Here is a 16612-nt window from a genome sequence, read left to right on the forward strand (position 1 = left end):
TACTCTAGGGCATATACCAAATCCCGTCAAGGGACTGGGGAAGCGCTACTATTATGCCGATTGTTTGTTAGGATATCGTTCTGGATTATTACTTAAGTGGCAAGCCTAAGCCTGGCTGTGCTCTTTGCAAATTTTTGGAATAGTTAAAGATATTGTGAAATTCAGAAACGGATGGATGATAAGAGTCTTTTGCGACTAAGTGACAGCATGGCACAATGGAGAACTTATGCGCCGCTAGTTACTTTTGATTACAATTTTTCTCGCGATGTTTAAAGTTTAGATAGAGCAAAAATAGGAAAGTGTTTATTAAGTATATGTTAAGAGGAATTACAAGGCAACGGGTATTTGTTAATTTTATTTTAGAGAGAAGGGTCTAATCCATCAATAGTCATTATATCCCCGACATTAGTTTGAGTTGTTATCAGGAGATACGCCACTTTCCGTCAAGTTGACGGAACAGGTATTATTTCCAGTACTGCGGCAACTATAAGTGATCGCGTTGGGAATGTAGAGAATTGTTGAGATTTCCCAGGCTAATTGAGAGTGCTGGTGTGCTGGCCTACTGCTAGGATTGAGAGGATTCGGCCATGCACCAAGGACACTAAAAGTAGGCCATAGTAAACTCTTGATGATAACAGGCATTACAACTTGCAAAACCTTAACTCCTAATCAACCCGATGTCTTCCGAGAAACAACACGACTAAGTATCGCAATTGAATATAGCGCCTTTGGTATTTGGAAGGAGAGCTCATAGTAGCGTCCTTTCCATGACCAGATTATATTAATCTGTCAATCTTTATGCCGAGTCTACCTATGTTTCGGCATAAATTTTGACAAATAGTTTCGAAATACTTAACTGGTCATGTTCAAACTTATAAAGCATTCAGTGTCGGAATTTTCGATGTAATAATATCACAAACATCTTTTATAGTTGTATATAGAACTCGCTTTGGCCCCAAGTCATAACTGTCGAAAAGAGGCTGCCTTGATCTCAATTACACACTTCAGAGATCGAGAAGCGGCATACACGGGTATAGGAGCGAGCCTAAATAATGCTCCAGACTGTTTGTGATTTCTGAAATAGCCTAATTCGAGAGCATGGTTCTCGGATTTGCATTTCCCCAAATATGAAAATTGATAAACATACATTTTACTGCTCTCGAATTTGCGTCGTCATTCCCAGAGAGAGAATTAAATTCTATGCACTAGAATCAAATATTCTATTAAGCCATAGCATAACACAAAATGAGAGCCAGTTAATGAATCCAGACTAAACATTTGTTCTATTTGCACTTATACTGGACGAGGTCTCTGTTAGTGTCAGCTGATTGTTATCACAGATGCATAATACAATTCAAAATCCTTTTGTTTGCCTTTTCATCCATGTGCATTTATTTTCTCAACGATATTCAATATCACGAGAACTATACAGTCAAAATTATTGAATTGGTAGTTATGAAACCTGCCCTATCCACAACCTGTAAGTAGATGAATCCATCCTACAATTATTATGGTCGTAATGATCGAAGAACAAACAAAGGCGACCATTAAATGCCCATACAACAGATAAAAGTGTGGGGTAATTTAGACTTAATTCTACCGATTACCTAATTCCGTAATACACTCAATTTATTTAAGATTTATTTTACGCCCATGATCCTTAGGATATGTTTGCGCACAAATAACATCAATGGTCCACAAAAGTTGATGCCTAGACAATATTCTCCCTTGGAAAGGGCGTTTTGAGGAGGGGAGGGGGATATCCCTTCTATTCTCTCCTACTACAAATTATTTTCCTAAATAATAGCTACCAATTAATGTTTTTATACATGGTTTTAACAACGATTCGTTTTAGCTTACATAGAGATTAAAGCGCCGATATTCGTCATTATCGCTCCAACAAAGTGTAATACATTCCCATCGATGCGAACAAAAGCAAGTACCACTGCAATTAACCCCACTAAAGCATCAGGAAGATTGCCAGCGATCGATACGCTTAGTGCTCCACCCATCATATTCAATACCACAATAACCAACGTATTCAGCAGTCCCATTGTCGCTATGCCAATTGAGGCAATCAGGGTGATGAAAGTATTAACTCTAAAAAGATTCAATGTTATCAGTGAAGGGTTGAGGAGGATAGAGAGAAGGAGAATGAAGGGGGCGGAGTGTGAGAGAATTTCGAGAGGATGGAGGTTCAATGGTCCATTTATAACACGGTTAATCAAGATATCCCTCAATGCGTAAAGAGAAGTGAAACAGCTCATCAGAAAAACAGTGAAAATAAAAGATAGAGGTTCGTTTTGAGCCATATAACCCAATTTATAAACGAAATAGAAGTTAGAAGACAAGAACATCCCTCCAACTGCCAGCTATTGTGGAAGATTTATTAGTGGGTGGCAATGAATTCGAAAAAGCTGCAATCTAGATTGGTCACTTACAAGTACTAGGGCAAGATAAATAAAACGCGGTTGCTGTTCCTTAAATACCAGCCGTGAAATTCCAAATGTAAACATTGGAATCAGACCTTCTATCATATTGTTTCTCTAGCAAGAGATATCGTAATTTAAGCACTAGAGAATAGGAAACAAAAAATAGCAGAGTATACCGTACTAGAGTCCCATAGAATAAATAATCGATCTTCTCTGGAAGGCATGTCATTACAGCATAAATGAGAGCCACCCCTTTAATTCCCCACCACTCTTTTCTCGTCGGATTGCGTGAGGAATACCATCCTGTTTTCTCGGCAGCTTTCGCGGTGAGCCAGGTAATAGCTGCCAATAGAGCATGAAAACCTTCAGGGTTGGAGAATATTAGGCGGGTAGTGGTTTTAAGCAGGATGTAGAAGAATATATAAAGAGTGACGAGCGATATAAAAAGAGCATAGCTTGGGCATTCAGACTTATAATTAAAACTGAAAAATGGATAGCAGTGGTGTGGGGAAGGTGTGGGAATATCAGTAGGGGCCTTTTCCTCAGTTTGCTCAGACTCCTCGAGAACTTCAAGTATATTAAAAGCTTTTTTGGAGGCCATGGTGAAAGTAGGCAAGTAGAGCAGTTGGTCAAGTCATGTAGATATTGGTGAAAACGTAGAATACCGAAAATACTCTAGTCACTACCAGTCACCAACTGAGAAAAAAAGTGTAAAAGCGTGCTCTTTTCAGTTGTGCTAGGTCACACAGGGATTTTAAAACCGAAATGCGAACTACTAGAGCAATTTCAATAAAAGGGCCCAATTCAACTCAGTAAGTTGAAAGAAATGTATTATGATTTGTTTCAAACTGGTATCTTACACTACAGACGTGCAAGTTATATATATTGATTTTCCGATATATATTTCGGTTTAAAATGGCCCAGGTAAGAGCGGAATATTTGTGTGTGTTGTGCCATTTAAATACGTCATAGCAGAACTTTAACAATTGTAGCCGCCAATATAGAATGTTTAATGTAAGGAAGGAAATGTTGCTATATGAGAATAGTTAGTATGAATACATAGGTTAGGTTGAGTGGTTGGACGAATCAAGGTTGTGAGCTGAGACGAGCGAATTAGCTCTCCATCTTTGAACTTATGTTTGTAGTCACAAAATCATATTGAGAAGGGAATCCATTAGCACTTGGGTAGACAAAATGAATTCGATATATAGTTCAAATGGAACAGATAGTCTAATAACAATGGTAATATTGTATTTTGCCGATCAACCCAACAATTGTGAATTGGATTAATTCGATATATATAATTCTTTTAGTTTTGGATGGACTTAAGCGATAAAATAAATAAATAAAACGGGGGTTTAAGGGGGAAATTTTAGAAGGAAATAGGGTATCTGACTTTCAATGCATGGTCATTTCCATGGCAAATGGAAGGAAAACATGGCTCACTCGCTCCTGTTGCAAAGCATTTTCCTATATACCAAAGAGGATTGTATGAAATCACCTCTCCTCTTATTTATGAAAGCGCGTCTTTCAACTTACAAGTAAACAACGGTCCCCAATAGTGTCATAGATGCACCCGTTACGAGCATCCCATTTCCTCCAAGACTTCCCAACACCATTAAAGTGGATAGTGCCAATACTACTTGCTCTAGACCACTAACCACTGATACGACTAGAGGGCCACACACCATATTCAATACCAGCAGTACCAGAATATTCAAATATCCCAACATTGAATTTCCGGTTATTTCGAGCATGAGGGCAAGAGTATTTTCACTGCTGTAGAGACGTTGTGGGAATTCGCCGATAAAAAACCCGCAGAGTAAGGAGGAGACAAGGACCAAAGGAGCAGAGTGACATAGGAATTCGAGAGGATGAAGATTGAGTAGCCCATCGAGAGCACGGTTAATGAAAATATCTTTCAATGAGACGAGGCCAATGAAAACGACCGCGAGTGTCACTTTGAGAAGTAAGTAAGGGAAATTGGAGATAGAAAGAGGTAGGTAAAATTGGAATTCAGCATCCATGAACACAATTCCGATACTGACCTATAGAAGAAAGATTAACGAAAATAAGTAGTAGTGAGAGGATAAGCTCACTTACTGCCACTAGAATAAGATGGGTAAAGCGAGGATGCTTTTCCTTAAAGATTAGGCTTGAAATTCCATATGTGCAAATTGGAACTAATCCACTATACAGGGTATTTGCCTATGGATTAAGTAGAGGCATTTAGACTAAGATCATTTTCGAAAGATTCACATTAAATATGCATACAGGAAGTGAATAAAAGTAATTGAGCAAGTCTGGAAGGCATATTGTCACAGCAAATAACGCGGCCACTCCAGTGATGCTCCACCATTCTTTTTGCTCCATCTTACGCGGGGTGTACCATCCCCCCTTAGCCGCAGCCTTTGCAATGACCCAAGAAAATAGAGCTTGGAATGCAATGTGCGTGTAAGGGCTTCGGGGAAGGAATCGCGTGCCGACAACATGCAAGGTACTTAGTAGAATGTATAGGGCAACCAGAGAAAAGAGGAGGACACCGTCTGGTGAATGAGTTATCTGTAGTGAGGCAAATAAAGGAGAGGCGGGAACTGATATAGAATCGAAGTCCTCCAGAGAGGATTTTTCACGCGCCCTCCTCGACTCCTCGAGGAGATTGGGCATATCCAAAGGCTTCTCGGACATTGAGAAAGAGCGAGTTTTTTGCAAAGAAAACAGGGGAAACTAGAAGCTCGCTCACTGATGGAAAAGATCCTGCATTTAGAGTTATGAATACAGGTACACGGGAATTGGGCTTAGAGGAAAATAGTTTAGTGTGTGTAATAATATAACTTTAACTGATAACTTTAGAAATTACAATTCATTAAATGTAGAAAAGCGTGGAAATTTATTGATTGCACCTAAAACTTCCCTGCGTCTTCCCTACCGATAGCTTTTTTTTTTTAGTTTTTATAGTTATCTTTAAACGAAGCTGGATTTACACATGGATAGAATATTTGCCTTGCAATTTATTGGAACTCGTTTCTCAAAAGTGTTTGAACTCATATATCCAGTTAGAACCTCGCCATTCCCAGAGAGAAGGCTATTCCCCGGAAATGCATGAGTATTCCCATTATCTACTTTCTTCGCTCTATCACTCTGGATATCCTTAACCGTAAGTCGATAAACGTATCAGATTCTTCATATAAAGTTCTACCCTTCCGGCCTATCCTACCTAGCCCCTTCTATAGTATATCTTGGAAAGCATTTAAGAGAACACGGGCTGTCCTCCTCCTATTTTTCAGCAGGGTTTGCTTTGGACACAATTATCGGGGCAACCAATTAGTGGTGCGCACTTTACATTTGCTTTTTCTCTGATCGTTTTCCTCGCTACCCCTGCCTCTATAGAAAGCATCGTTAATAAGATATTGGATGACCCAGCTTATTTTCACCTACTTCAATGAATATATTTTAGCTTATTTGTAATATGCACCTTTTATGTGCATTCAAGGTGAGTTCTTGCGAAGAATATCACCTTTCCTCTCCCATTTTCGGTAAATCAGGCACAGTTTATTATCCAAACAAGGCACCCGCATCCTGGTGAAAAAGGGGTTAGAGGATTGGCTCGGAACATCCTAGTTTGCTGAAGGATATTGCATAGTAGGCCTTTTGTACTAAAATCATGCGCCAAGTGCGCGGCCATGAACATATCTTAGGCATAATAACCTTCTCCACGGTGGAATAGCTCATCAGATTTGGCAACTGCATCAAGTTTTAGCAGCGTTGTACAAATATGCGTAAATATATTTTGCGTGCAAACGAGAAAAAGCAAAGGATTAATAAAAAAAGTTAAAGATGAAATATATATGAACAAAAGTATAATGTTTTTCAGGAAGCAATAGAGAATAAATAAGTGAAGGTAGGATTAAATGCCAAGCATTAACGAGATCAAGAAAGCGCAAAAACTAAATGTCCATATACACGGTAGAGCAGTGGATGCCGGCGATCTTCTGTCCCCAAATCCTGGTATGTTTTGAGGATTGGGCTGCTCGCGAGTGGCGTACCCAAGAGAAGAGAGAATCTGCAGTAAACGGGGGCCAATTGGTCCGGATCCACCACCACGCTTCACCGCTTCGTCTAGCGTGACCCCATGGTCTTGTACAAATCGCATCAAAAAATCAGAAGTGTTTGTGTAAGTATTGTAATCGACGTGCGAAATACTGGACCCGTCGCTAAACGGTTTTAGGGAGGTTTCGAGGATAATAGCGTCTTGTGCAGAATTTCTGCCAAGTGGAAGGAAAGCCAGATCGCGTGGAGTTGTCGCAAGTTGAAACATTTGAGCCCCGTATTTGCTATACTCTGGAGATTTGACGAGCGAAGAGAGGAAATCATTGATGGACTTGTACTGTTTACCGACTCCCCCATTGAACGAGTCAAGTTGTTTAGTCAGTTGAGTCACGGGCGTTAAATCTGGCAGTATGACCATATATCTGTGGAAAGGAGCCAAGAGTCAGTCGCGGGGTCAAAGCACAAACATCTCGAATGGACTTACTTGTCAAAGGCATACTCATAGAATCCGTCAAAAACCACCGGACCTGTAAATTGCTCCCCAGCACTAATGTCAGGAGTAAGCATAGACGGTGTTTGATTAACATAGTCAGACCAACTAATATCATCAAGACAAGCCACATGAGTCCAAGCTACGTTAAAGATCTCTATCGTTATCCAAACCTTGAGGTAAATCCGAGGCCATGTATCAGCTCGTGTAGTATAACAAATAAGAAATCCGACTGGTTTGGCTGTATTGTATTTCCATTCTAGAAAAATCAAAGTATTTCAGACAATGCTCTCGAATTCGAGTGGAGTGAAGGGGCAATGGAAGAGGATACTCACGTTATTAAACCAAAACGGTGCATCGGCATTAAAGATGGCTTGGATATCATACTGACCATACTGAGGGTGACTTGAGAGGTTGAGTTGTTTAACAAGGGCCTGAGGATAAAACCGTCGCATCCCATCATTATCGACCAGGGGCAGAACTCTTGCTGGCGAGGCTCCTCCTATAGAGTAAATCGATGGAAATGAATACAGAGGGAATCGGTGCACCACAGAGGATCGGCTTTACCTAAGGTTACAAATTTACTTGTGCCGCAATCGCCAATCTCTTTGCAAAAATGAAAATAGGATGCATTGACTGTTATGGGAGTGTTTAGAATCAAAGCTGCAGATATGATTTCCCCTGCCTGCAAAAAGGCATTCTTTGCTTGATCGCACACTTTAGCATCAGCTAGGCAATTGAAATCGATTTGAAAAAGATTGCTGCCTTGGACTTGGGCGGCCACGACTAGGTTGTCGAGGCTCGGACGATCAATCCATGGGCATGGGACCAGATTGCGGGCTCGTGTCAGGGGGTTTGGCTGCTCAATACATGTGTAGGCGGATGCAAGAGTCGAGAGGAGGAGCCACTTTGGGATGAGACGGAGGGCCATTAGAAGCAAAGGGGAGAAGAAGGGCTCTTCTCAGTATAGTTCGGGATTGCGAGGGAGAGGATGGAGAGAGATGGAGAAGGGACGGAGGATGGGGGAGATGGAGAGGGAAAAACTGGGAATATCCTCGAGCAAAATGCGGACTGATTGTAATGCAAAATCCGCCCCTGTCAAAAAACGATTTGATCGAAACTCAATTTTCAAGGGGTGGCTGTTAGCCAAGCTGAGATCGAAATGATGGGGCCAAGGATTGGGCATGCCACCCGCTGAAAAATAAAAACATATCCGGAAATCACAGTATGATGTTTGGCAAGCGGGGATGCGCTGGGAGCGCTGCTTTTGGCTGCAACGAGTTTTCTGCAACACGAGGTCATTAAGCGGTATCCATATTGCTAACACACAAGTTCGGGCCAGGCCATTGCTCCGCCGCGGCTTGATGTTGATATACCCCTCGCAAGCTTCGCTGCCAGCTGGTTTACAACCGGGTTTGGCTGCACTAAACCTAAAGACGCTTGGCAAACCGAACAACAAGCGCTCGCGCCCCCTTTCCATTAGACGAAGCCTCGATAAATTGGAGTAACATTGTATTAATCAAAGGAAATAACACGAAATTAGGAAGCCACTGCAAATTAGCAGTGGAGAAATGAGAAAAGCAATCTTTTCAACGGGTTGATGCCAAAAGGTGTTTGCAGCTCGTTGAATGAACACGGTGCCTTAAAATATCCCGGGATTATCAGGGGCAATAGTAAAGGATAGTCTAATGGGCTTCTACATCTTCTTTTCGCAGTATTGATGCATCATTAACTATGAGCAAAAACTTTACAAATATATACAGTTTATTGAGAGTCTTTCTCCAACCATGACTTGATCTGCTTTAACATTTCCAACTTGACAGTCTTTGGGACAGCTTCTAAATAAACAAAAAACAGACGACTTTATAAATTACAGCAAGATAAATAATGCTATTACTATTACCTCTTGCATGGGGGATCAGCTCTTTCATTAATCGCTCCATGGAAGGGGCCTCCCCACTCGGAGCTTGTAAGTCTGCATGCCATGCACATGTATATAAATGAATCTTCCCATATTTAAGAACACAATACCAATAATCCTACTTTTACAACGCGCCTTAATCTCATCTTTCCAACCGCTCTCGCTTAATCTCTGTGTTAATAACTGATAGAGATGTTCATGTTCGCCCGATTCTATGAACTCTCTATTTGCAGCAATGCGCAGAGGCGTTGGCGGATCGCTATTTGACATAGTTGAAGGCTCAATAGGTGGGATGTGAAGTCACGCTAAAAATTAGGTCTTAATTTTTCTGGGAGCGTATTCCATGTAATTTTTCGTGTTCATCAAACTACTCTGGTCAAATTCAATTATTCTATTCATCTTAAACATTAGGGAAATGGTAAAATCGACGATCTTTTTTTTTCTCAAAAGAATAATCGTATTCCTTATGAAATTTAATATTTTTAGGCTGCTCAAAATCAAAGCATTCAAACTCTTCTCGAAGCCGAAAAGGAGGCAGCCAAGATCGTCCAGAAAGCAAAGCAGTGTAGGCTCTACTATTTTTCCCTTGCTCTTTGTTCACTGCTGATTAGTTTTTTATGGCTAAATATCTGGCATCATTAATAATAGATCGTGTTCAGCGATTGAAGGATGCTCGCACTGAAGCCACGAAGGAAATTGAGCAGCTGAAGCATCAGAAAGAGGAGGAATTCAAGATGTATGAGAAAGAGGTAATTCCTATAGCATCCTCTAGCATCCTATTGTTAGATGCTAATGGCTGCATGATTCTAGCATACTGGCACATCAAGTCAGCTCGTCCAAAGATTGGAGGCCGAAACTGAACAGAAGATAAAGGAGATCCGCGAGCAATATGAGAAGAATAAGAAAGAAGTCGTTGAAAAATTGCTACTCACAGTTACTACAGTTGAGCCAAAAATCCACGAGAACTTCCGCGCATCACAATAGGTGTTATAGTGATATATGACTTTTCTCATATTGAATAATAGAAAATAAAAAAAATTATTATTTACAAGAGCATCCTCAACATAAGACGAGTATGCATAACAAACACCGAATCTCTTGATCTTTTAGCGACTGTTTTTTGTGCTCTTTTGTTCAATCCTCTTGTGTATAGATGTCTAATAGACAATTAAGTATTGCGAGAGGAGCGCGAATACTATCTAATTCTGGCTTTAGATATACATGCTACTACTCTCACCTTACAGGCAAAGTGTGATAGATATATAATCACAGAATAAAGATCTGATATCTGCCAGTATATCTTATGACATTAATAGTTATGGCTAACAAGTCAAACCGTTAGTTCAGGTTGAGTTTTTCATCTACTATATTAAACATCCATGCCAACAGCTGTAACCACCTTATTTGCGATGACCATGTGATTCCTCTTTCTTACAATACTAGGTCTACTTTGTGCATTGATTGGTGCAAACTTTCATTCTTGTGCCCGAGAATATAAGATTGGATCCTTTAGCAGAATGTAATCGTACCAGTTACGTTTTCATAGAATAAAATATGGCCTACTTTCATTCATCCGATCCCGAATGTTAAAGAGAAGACTAGTAAAATGCAACATTGATGACTGGAGTAAGTTATTATTAGTTCTAGAAATGATCCTCATGTTGCACTGAAATATCAGAGGCTGATACATATACTCAATTGTTAATTTCCAAGAGTTTTGCCTAGATGTATTATAATAAGATGAATCGATACATACCGTAGAGCCATGATAGGGATTGTTTAGCTTTAGATCATCTTGGAAGTAGGGGAAGAATGGAATAAAAACTATCGACATCGATAGAGTTGTTCTCGATATATTACATAATATTATTATGACACAAAGGATATTATGGATATCGATTCTACCACACTTATCGGTAAAAAAACTCTTAAAATATTAAAATTTTTTGTTTAGACGACTAAAAACCCGCGAGAAAGAGAAAATCTTCCTTTCCATTAATCTACTTATCATCTACTGAAGCAAAGATTATTCTTCATTCTTTTTGTTCTTGTCTTAATCCTCGCATTTCCTTAATCGCTTTTGCTTAATCGCTTTTTTACCTATAATAAGTCTTGTTTAATTGCTTTATTCTCTTATTTTTCTTACCTCTTATAAGTGTGGCTCTTCCCATCTATCCCATTCCATCATTGTACTAATCAATCAAACACCATTTTCCACCCAAAATTCCACCCCTTGAGCTCACAGGACTACAGTCCACTATGACTGTGGCAGTCACCCGTCGACGCAAACGCAATTCCAATTGGGAAGAGGAGTTTTACCGCAACGGCTATCCGCGGGAAGTCATTGTTATCGATTCTCCTACTCCTCCGCCTCCACCCACCGCCCCAACCCTTCTGCCTCCTCTTACTGCACCTACAACCTACTCCTCTTCATCGTCAAGACCCCCAATTAATGAGAATGGGGGTGTTTTGCCGAGCCCTTATTCGGGATTGACTGAAAGCCCCGCCAGGCATATTAGCTCGGTGAGAAGAGGAAAGAGAGAGGATATACCAGGCACAAAGAGGCGCAAAATGGACATGCATGCTGGAAGGACTGTCGGCGGGGGAGCCACATACTATCCTTGCTATGCTGGGGGTGATTGCGTGGATTGTGCCTCAGGGATTGCGAGACATGAGGAAGTATCATATAGAGAGGTATGTGAACTATTGGTCTATGGCCTATTATGATGATGAGATAGAGTTAATATATTTTATGAACCTTCAATTCGAATGGCAGATTTATCCACCGCCTCCACCACTTCCTCCACCCTCAGCTGTTACTCGCACCTTACCTCCAGGGCAACCCGCATATGACGATAAAGATGGGCATTATATAGTCATTCCAGATGATGACCTAACACCACGATGTAAATATCCGAGGTGTTATCCAGTGTTATGCACTCATTCTAATACTCCTCCTTTTAGATCGCATTATACGGCAGCTTGGACAGGGTACTTTCGGCAAAGTTGTAGAATGTTGGGATAGAGTCACTCGCACCTACTGCGCTATCAAGATTATAAGAGCAATCCAAAAATATCGAGATGCGAGCAAGATCGAGATCCGAGTGCTGAACACTTTGAAAGATAAAGATCCGTTAAATCTCAAGTATATACCTAATTTCTACTCCTCTAGTAAAATAAGCGAGATATTCAGCTATGTCTGTGTATATGTCCGTTTTTAGCAAATGCATTCATTTGCGGGAGTGCTTCGATTTTCGCAACCATATATGCATGGTGTTCGACTTACTCGGGCAATCCGTATTCGATTTCTTGAAAGAGAATGGATTCGCACCATTTCCCCCAGATCAAATACAAGATTTTGCGAAACAGCTCTTGACAAGTGTTGCTTGTAAGTCTCCGCTTTCACCTCTTTATTTTAATACTTTACTTTAAGTTTGAACTAATATATATATATTCATATTGGTTCTTAGTTCTTCATGATCTGCACCTTATCCATACCGATCTCAAGCCAGAAAACATTCTTTTAGTCAATGGAGAGTACAAGATGGTATCAAGTCGTCGCCATCCCTCAAAGATGCAACGCGTGCTGCTCGACACCGAGATCAGACTCATTGATTTTGGGAGTGCTACATTTGAATCCGAGTACCATTCTTCGGTGGTTTCCACTCGACATTACCGCGCTCCAGAGGTTATACTAGGAATGGGATGGTCATACCCGTGTGACATCTGGTCCATTGGTTGTATTCTGGTCGAATTATATACTGGTGATGCACTTTTTCAGACCCACGACAATCTAGAGCACTTGGCCATGATGGAGGCAGTACTGGGGCGGATGGGAGAGAGGATGGTGCGGCAGGCCTCTAAACAATATCAAAAGTATTTTCGAGGCGGGCGGCTGGATTATCCTAACGAAGAGACGAATCGGCAGAGTAGAAAATATGTGAAGGCGATGCGCCCACTACACGAGATTGTGCCCCCCACCTCGGCATTAAACGAACTGTTTTTGAATTTACTAAGGAAACTGTTGGTCTACGATCCGGTGGAGCGGATAACAGCAAGAGAAGCCTTAAGGCATCCTTACTTTTTTGCACAGGCCAACTGAAAATTTAATGGGTTTATCTGGAAGATCTCTGTTTATTTTTTGAGGGTTTTTTTTTGCTAGGATGTTGAAATGGGTCTTTTATTTTTTGCTCTTTTTTCACTTTACTCTTTTGTTAGTATAAATTATACTCTTATTGCCAATTTTCTGATGAGTGTGTGAAATAATAAGATTTATTTTGTTTCTCCCTCTGTGCTTTTACCTCTTCGTGCATATTCACACATTCGAAAAAATAAGAGATGTTTCGTTATTTTTATGAACCTACATCTTTGTCATTTTTCCCTTATGTATATTTTTTTTTCTGGTATTCTTTTAGTATTTATAACCTTTTTTTTTTGGAAGACCAAAAACAATCAATATATATGTTATGTATATATCTACGTCCATTTGCCAACTTTGCCAGTCTGCCAACTGCTTATTGATCCAATCATGACCATGGGGATAATCTTCATTAGCCACTCCCAATATCATGATATATTCCTACTAACATAAAGCGGCAAAATATAAGTATATGTATATGAAAAAAAAACACAAAATATATTACATTACAATAAAAAAAAAAAGAAAAAGAAAAACGTGAAAAAAACTAATTAAAAAAGATTAAACGAGGATAAATTGAGCAAAACATACAATTTAATAAAATAAATGTGGCTAGAAGAAAAAGTGAATTAATTTATAACACAACAAGGAGAGAAATAGCATATCAAATTTCAGAATTCTTTGCGCTAGCTTTCATCTCTCTCCATACTCGCGGCCAGTTTTTTCAATACATCCATAGGCTCCAACTTTACTAGCTGCTCCTGTTCCTGTCGTTCTCCTATTGCTCCAATAAGCCGTTTGAAGAGGCCATCGCCATAGGCTCGTACTGCACGATCAAATTGCGAAGCCTGGTACATTGAATGATGCAGTCTATCCACATGGTTTTCCAAATTCATTGCAAAGGTGTCGAAATTATCTCCTTCACTTGGAGCGAAATGGCGATGCCAAAATGCTCGTTCTTCGTCAGTGAGTGCATTCATATCGAAAATTTGGCTTGAATCCATGGGAGGTGTGGGATGTGAGACGGCGGAAGAAGTGGAGGGATGGATGGGATCAGTTAGTTGTGTACGAATTTGGTTTGGGGGGTCATTGGGTGTGTGTCCCGGAGGAAGTATTGCGGCGCAAGAGTCTACGGCTCTTGCATGTAGTTCGTAGAAACGGTGATTTAGCGATTTCCATAGTTGGATCTCATTTTCGAGTCTAGAAGCAGATTTAATAGCGTTAGATTCCAACCAAATACCCATGCATCCGCGTTTGTATTCCATACCGATCTACTCTCTCTTGATATTCTATTCGTTTCTGAGCATTCACCACATTTTGAGGATGTGGTTTTTTTTCAGTAGTTATATCCTCCTGTGCTCCATCATTCTAAACAAAAAGTAAAGTACATGAGCTATAATGATCATTGAAACCAGGCGAATATAATGTAATTACTATTCGATGTAGCCACGATGTGTTAATTTTACCGTTCATTAGAGCGTTTATCACATCCTCTTGAATTGATTTTGCTAAAATTACATTTAAAAAATTAGTATCCCTTATAACAGCTAATATCAACTGCAATTCACAATACCTATTCTTGTAGCGTTCGAGGTTTCGGGCTGTGAATTAATACACCGTCTTGCACACCATACTAATAGCTGGCGCATTTGCTGTGGAGGAGGAATTTCTGGTGAAATATGTCGATAGAAATCCTTGGGATCAATTTCGGGATGTGGTACAGCTATATAAAAAAAAAGCATGAGCTGGGCTAGAAGGAACACATGTTTGTATCAAGCTATATCTACCAATAACACCACTTGCCATTCTTGACAATCTCTTTCCTCGAAGTTGGAAACTTGAGCGCCTCCGAACATTGCGGAACTCCTTATTTCGTGCTATTAAAGGTGTCTCATTCACGGGCATTGGTATTAAGAGTTCTGTGACCGCTGGAAGGGGTGGTTGGCGTCTCAGAGAAAAGCTTGTGTGCTCGCCTCCGAATGCCGGCGGAAGTTGTGCACCAATATCTTGTTTTGATGAGATGGAGGGACGAGAACCAGATATCTGTCGTAAATTTTTGCGACGTTTAAATACGAAGCCACAATCCTCTTCTTGCTCAGATTCTACAAGAACAAATAGGTTGATTTAACAAAAGCAACGAAAATATAATGTTGTTTTTATCCAAATCCTGGCATCGATTACTATAAATTGATCTTTATCTAAAAAAATACTGATACCAACCTCGAATTTTTTCCTGATTCAATAAAGACACGGAAAAAAATATAGCAAAAGTATATTAATACCAGGATCTATATGGGATCGACGTTATAAATTAAATTACCCCTTTTCCTTCTGATTTCAGCTCTTTATTGTGTTGTCCATTTACCGGCCGATTTTCATCCAATGCATCGAAATCTATTTTACGTCGATTGACGAGAGTGTAATTTGATTGATTCATTATATCAGGCTAAACCGCTTTTATAAACACCTAGATCTACGCAAGTGTTTACACTGGGCGCAAATTGACTCTAATTCCGGTGATGTTAAAGTCCTAATTATATTGGTTATTTAATTTTTTTTTAAAAACGCGAAAATTCGCGTATCTCCTTTTTTATGATGATACGTCATCAATGGCTTAACCGTTGCTCTATTGGCATCTGCTATTTTGGATTGCATTGCGTTACAACTATTTAATACGAAACAAATGTTGATACTCTAATATAACCACCAAGGTAATAATAGATTTACAGCCAGAAATATCTGACTAGATGCACTAGTTCAAAAATGATTGGTGAGAGAAATATTTATTAGATTTTTTAAGAAAAAGTTATTATCTGAGAGTCAATAGGTTACTATTGATCTTGAATCAAGACCATCTTCTCTACCACAGCATTATATGCAATAATAAACACACCCACCCACTCTTTTCTTATTGCATTCAAAAGGTATAGCTCTAAATAGGTCAAAAAGTCGAGTTTCTCACAATCTGTTTTTCTATGGGGATACCTAAACTTTATGTCATTTGAGCACGCTTCTGCTTCGAAGGCTGTGTGTGGTGGAGGTCTCGAGATAGGAGGAAAGAAGAATTTCTTTCTTATTTCTTTCTCATAAAATCGTTCCACTTTTACTCACCTTTATATATCTTTTTTTTTTTCAAGTATGTTTGCAACTGCTACTCGCTCTTCCCTTCGAGCACGCTCTGCTCGAACTCTTTTGCGTTCAGAGGGCCCTCGTCCAAAGCCTGCCGTGGACAGCGCTAATCAAACTAATGGTGCAAATAAACAGAGCTCAGGACCAAGTGGCACTACCATTTTGCTTATTATTGCTGCAGCCGGCGGTGGATACTGGTGGATGACTTCAAAGAGTAAGAAAAGTTTTCTCCGTTGAACTGCCTAACTGTTTTATTAATATAGCCATTCCTATGATAGAAACTGAAGGCACTAAGGAAAATTGAATTTTATCAGTCCTTATATTATTCTCTTTCGTGTCTTTCTAAGTCATATAAATCACGTAATAAAATTGGTTTCGCTCTTCGTATCTAGTAAGGGGGCTGCGCCACTTAAGTGACGTTTTATTTGTGCATTTATTTGAGTCCGGTGTGG

The 16612-nt window shown here is 39.8% G+C and overlaps 9 protein-coding genes across 9 annotated transcripts; 3 read left to right on the forward strand and 6 right to left on the reverse strand.

Annotated features, from left to right (window-relative positions):
- Window positions 1-1768: 1768 nt before the first annotated feature.
- Window positions 1769-3033, reverse strand: VTP21DRAFT_8434 (uncharacterized protein; the record flags this gene model as incomplete). Its single annotated transcript, XM_069399284.1, has 4 exons — window positions 1769-1796; window positions 1861-2372; window positions 2442-2546; window positions 2614-3033. 4 exons carry the CDS (start codon window positions 3031-3033, stop codon window positions 1769-1771), a joined length of 1065 nt encoding a protein of 354 aa, XP_069254716.1.
- An 841-nt stretch (window positions 3034-3874) lies between these two features.
- VTP21DRAFT_8435 (uncharacterized protein) lies at window positions 3875-5120 on the reverse strand (the record flags this gene model as incomplete). Its single annotated transcript, XM_069399285.1, has 4 exons — window positions 3875-3902; window positions 3972-4480; window positions 4536-4640; window positions 4707-5120. 4 exons carry the CDS (start codon window positions 5118-5120, stop codon window positions 3875-3877), a joined length of 1056 nt encoding a protein of 351 aa, XP_069254717.1.
- A 1219-nt stretch (window positions 5121-6339) lies between these two features.
- Window positions 6340-7903, reverse strand: VTP21DRAFT_8436 (uncharacterized protein; the record flags this gene model as incomplete). Its single annotated transcript, XM_069399286.1, has 5 exons — window positions 6340-6904; window positions 6967-7080; window positions 7146-7231; window positions 7308-7474; window positions 7540-7903. 5 exons carry the CDS (start codon window positions 7901-7903, stop codon window positions 6340-6342), a joined length of 1296 nt encoding a protein of 431 aa, XP_069254718.1.
- Window positions 7904-8736: 833 nt separating this feature from the next.
- On the reverse strand, window positions 8737-9163 carry VTP21DRAFT_8437 (uncharacterized protein; the record flags this gene model as incomplete). The annotated part of the gene is made up of 3 exons (XM_069399287.1): window positions 8737-8810; window positions 8876-8947; window positions 9016-9163. 3 exons carry the CDS (start codon window positions 9161-9163, stop codon window positions 8737-8739), a joined length of 294 nt encoding a protein of 97 aa, XP_069254719.1.
- A 145-nt stretch (window positions 9164-9308) lies between these two features.
- On the forward strand, window positions 9309-9877 carry VTP21DRAFT_8438 (uncharacterized protein; the record flags this gene model as incomplete). The annotated part of the gene is made up of 4 exons (XM_069399288.1): window positions 9309-9311; window positions 9380-9458; window positions 9542-9642; window positions 9704-9877. 4 exons carry the CDS (start codon window positions 9309-9311, stop codon window positions 9875-9877), a joined length of 357 nt encoding a protein of 118 aa, XP_069254720.1.
- A 461-nt stretch (window positions 9878-10338) lies between these two features.
- On the reverse strand, window positions 10339-10727 carry VTP21DRAFT_8439 (uncharacterized protein; the record flags this gene model as incomplete). Its single annotated transcript, XM_069399289.1, has 3 exons — window positions 10339-10400; window positions 10457-10574; window positions 10650-10727. 3 exons carry the CDS (start codon window positions 10725-10727, stop codon window positions 10339-10341), a joined length of 258 nt encoding a protein of 85 aa, XP_069254721.1.
- A 425-nt stretch (window positions 10728-11152) lies between these two features.
- On the forward strand, window positions 11153-12995 carry VTP21DRAFT_8440 (uncharacterized protein; the record flags this gene model as incomplete). Its single annotated transcript, XM_069399291.1, has 5 exons — window positions 11153-11587; window positions 11670-11799; window positions 11858-12038; window positions 12115-12281; window positions 12364-12995. The coding sequence occupies 5 exons, from the start codon at window positions 11153-11155 to the stop codon at window positions 12993-12995; spliced, it is 1545 nt and encodes a 514-aa protein (XP_069254722.1).
- Window positions 12996-13717: 722 nt separating this feature from the next.
- Window positions 13718-14936, reverse strand: VTP21DRAFT_8441 (uncharacterized protein; the record flags this gene model as incomplete). The annotated part of the gene is made up of 5 exons (XM_069399292.1): window positions 13718-14231; window positions 14299-14399; window positions 14466-14539; window positions 14605-14754; window positions 14819-14936. 5 exons carry the CDS (start codon window positions 14934-14936, stop codon window positions 13718-13720), a joined length of 957 nt encoding a protein of 318 aa, XP_069254723.1.
- A 1233-nt stretch (window positions 14937-16169) lies between these two features.
- VTP21DRAFT_8442 (uncharacterized protein) lies at window positions 16170-16464 on the forward strand (the record flags this gene model as incomplete). Its single annotated transcript, XM_069399293.1, has 2 exons — window positions 16170-16374; window positions 16439-16464. The coding sequence occupies 2 exons, from the start codon at window positions 16170-16172 to the stop codon at window positions 16462-16464; spliced, it is 231 nt and encodes a 76-aa protein (XP_069254724.1).
- Between the last annotated feature and the right edge of the window lie 148 nt (window positions 16465-16612).

The sequence above is a fragment of the Calcarisporiella thermophila genome (genome assembly GCF_041956535.1).
Source record: "Calcarisporiella thermophila strain CBS 279.70 unplaced genomic scaffold VTP21scaffold_4, whole genome shotgun sequence".
Classification (NCBI taxonomy): domain Eukaryota; kingdom Fungi; phylum Calcarisporiellomycota; class Calcarisporiellomycetes; order Calcarisporiellales; family Calcarisporiellaceae; genus Calcarisporiella; species Calcarisporiella thermophila.